This window comes from Fukomys damarensis, unplaced genomic scaffold (genome assembly GCF_012274545.1).
Source record: "Fukomys damarensis isolate Sample0158 unplaced genomic scaffold, DMR_v1.0_HiC HiC_scaffold_16, whole genome shotgun sequence".
Taxonomy (NCBI): Eukaryota; Metazoa; Chordata; class Mammalia; order Rodentia; family Bathyergidae; genus Fukomys; species Fukomys damarensis.
The window spans coordinates 24,352,743-24,356,062 of NW_022900928.1; the positions used below are offsets into that span (position 1 = coordinate 24,352,743).

Below are 3,320 nucleotides of genomic sequence, written 5' to 3' on the forward strand. Positions count from 1 at the left end.
ATGCTTTATTTAAGGAATAGGGGAAATTTATTTAAAATAGTTTTTTTATCTTTTGAAATACCTAAAACGTGTCATCTTTCCTTAGTGAAATCAAGGTTAAAATCTAGTTTAGCACTAGCAGAATGCTACAGATTATCGTATTTTCCCAAATTCTTTCTAGCATAACACTGAATAATTAAAACTACTAATGAATTTTATTCGTTCTAATTAGACTGGAAATTCAGAGAGATTTTCTCTCATCGTCCTGTCATGTTGTTTGCCAATGGTACCTACTCCATACCGTCTGTTTTCATGCTAACTGGGATCCCAGGACTTGAAACAGTGCAACACTGGATTGGGATCCCATTCTTCGTCTCCTTTATCCTGGCTGCCATCGGAAATGGCCTCCTCATCGCCGTCATCCGCTCGGAGCGCAGCCTCCACGAGCCCATGTTTGTCTTCTTAGCTGTACTGGCAGCTACTGATCTGGGTCTGACCCTGTGCATCACCCCAAAAATGCTGGCCATCTTTTGGCTTCAATCAAGGGAGATTCACTTTGACTCCTGCCTCGCCCAGATGTATTTCACTCACACTTTCCAGTGCACGGAGTCTGGCATTCTCCTAGCCATGGCCTTCGACCGCTATGTGGCTATCTGCGAGCCCTTGAGGCACTCCGCTATTCTCACCAGGAAGGTGCTGGTCAGCATCGTCATGGCAGTGACCATCCGGGCAGCTGTTGTCATCATCATGTGTCCCCTTCTAATTAAATTGCGCCTGAAGCGTTTTCGGACGACGGTCATTTCTCATTCCTACTGCGAGCATATGGCTGTGGTAAAGCTGGCTGCCGAAGACGTCAGAGCCAACAAAGCATACGGACTGTTTGTGGCTTTCTCGGTTCTTGGATTGGACGTGATCTTCATTTTTCTGTCCTATGCCTTCATCTTCCGGGCTGTTTTTAAATTGCCACAGAAGGAGGCACGGTTTAAGGCATTTAACACATGCACGGCCCACATCTTTGTTTTTCTTCAGTTCTACATTCTCACATTTTTTACATCCTTCATACACAGATTTGGCTTCAGTGTTGCTCCTTGTGTACACATTCTGCTGTCCAACCTCTACCTCCTAGTTCCACCCCTGCTGAATCCCATTGTCTACGGAGTGAAGACCAAGCACATACGCCTCGGAGTCGTCAAGATGTTCTTTCCCGAGGGCTGAATGGAAAGATGCCCAGGCTAATACACCCAGCATTTCCTGTTATGTAGAGTGGTAGTACGATAATATTTATATTATTAGTTTCCGCAGGATAGATAGGATTTCATAAATAATATTACAAAGAATTAATATCACATTTTCAGATAAAATTTTGATTATTTAATCAAACCAGAGGATATTTTCTTTTCAAACCTCATTTACCTTTTATTGTCCGTTGACTGCTCTTCTTCCTTTCTTTACAACTAAACTCGCAGATACATGACAGAATGTTTATATTTTAATTTTTAGTAAATTCTCAATTCTCTAAGAACTCATTGACTTAAACATTTATATATAACATGATAAAATACAGGACTAAAATTTTCCTTTTTTCTCTTCTTTTCACTTTACTTTTTCCCTCTTTCTTTTTTCTTTTTTCGTTCCTTTCTTTTTTTTCTTTTCTTGAGTTTATTGGTACACTTTAGGTATACAGTACAGTTACATTCATTATTGGGATCTTGTACCTTTACATGACAGGTCTTGGTTCTCATTTTTTCCCCCTTTTTTCCTTTCTTTCTTTGCCTCATTGCGAGTTCTGTATTGGGTTATCTTATTAGAATTAAATGGAGACCCAAACTATCATTAAACCCTTTTAAATCATCCTTAAATTTTCTACAAGTTACTTCTTGCACACTGATATCTCATTCAAGTTTATGTAGTGCTTGCCATTTTTTTGTTTCCTTGTACCGGGGATTGAACTCAGGTCCTTGCGCTTGCAAGGCAGGCCACCGAACTGCTGAGCTAAATCCCCGGCCCTGTAATGCTTACCTTTCTGTTCCTCAATGAACCTCTGAAGAAAGCAGATCTGTGTCTTTGAGGGGCAATGAGGAGACAGCAGTCATGTGTCTTCCTTGGTAGACTACTAAGGCCCTGATGTGAAAGGGGACTTTATTATCTGTGTATCACCGAGTTTTATATCTCTAAATTGCTAAAAAAAAAAAAAAAAGCTAATTGTTCTATTAGCTTATGTATTTCACAATATCCTCAAACCTTATAACTCTAATGTAAAATGTGCACATTATAGTGATTTGTAATAAAGCATCTTAAAAATATCGTATTTGCCTATATTAATTGAACATAGTGAACACTTCTTGAGCAGAAGCATGATAGAAATTCATTAGACTGCAGTCTCAGAAAGCACATTTTATGTGTAACACCATTTATATGGCTAACATCTTTAAATTGTCTTTCAACTTGCCTTTTTAAAAAAATCCCCCTTTGCCCTTCACCTAAAATAATACCCACATAAACTGTGTCTGTTCAGCCACAGCCCAATCGGTTTTAGAAATGGCTGCACCCTTTTACATCATAATAAGCGATGTGTAGAGATCCACATTTTTCACTCCCTTAGCAACACTATTTACAATTTTCTATCCCAGCTTGTTGTGGTAATCATAGTGAAGATGAAATAGTGTAATGATAGATTTGATTGTTTCTCAGAGAACTAAAAATGTTAAAGACTCCTTCAAATACTTATTGGAAATTTATGTATCTTTCTTAGAAAAATGATTAATAATAGCCTTTCCATTATGTGTTACTAGTTCTTTTTCCACTTTTTTATTACTGCATATTGGTTGTACAGGTTCATGAGTTTTTTTCTGGAAGAAACCATACACCCAAACCACATAACACTCTGCTCATCCTCCTCCATCACCCCTGTGCTTCCACCCTCTCTCCTAGTTACACTTTTTTGGGGGGTTCAGTTGCATAATGCTTTTCTATCACACTCATTCCCTTCATTGTCCACACCTGCACCATGTTTTCTTTTCCGTTCACCCGCCTTCCCCTTATCTTGTCTAATAATGTCTCCCTTTGATTTTCTTGTCCTCTTTTTATATTTTACATATTAAGGAGAACATGCAATATTTGTCTTTCTGAGTCTTGTTTATTTTGCTCAATGTGAAAACCACCAGGTCCATTCATTTTTCTGCAAATGACAAAATTTCATTTATTGTGACTGAATAGTACTCCATTGTGGATATATACTACATTTTATTTATCTATTCATCTGTTGATGGACACATAGACTGGTTCCATGTCTTGATTATTATATATTGCACCAAAATAAAAATGAGCATGCTGGTAAATCT

The 3,320-nt window shown here is 38.1% G+C and overlaps 1 protein-coding gene across 1 annotated transcript; it reads left to right on the top strand.

Moving 5' to 3' along the window:
• Positions 1 to 220: 220 nt before the first annotated feature.
• Positions 221 to 1,218, top strand: LOC104857879 (olfactory receptor 52A5). The gene has a single exon (XM_010617949.1). The coding sequence runs from the start codon at positions 250 to 252 to the stop codon at positions 1,192 to 1,194; it is 945 nt and encodes a 314-aa protein (XP_010616251.1). The 5' UTR covers positions 221 to 249; the 3' UTR covers positions 1,195 to 1,218.
• Positions 1,219 to 3,320: the final 2,102 nt, after the last annotated feature.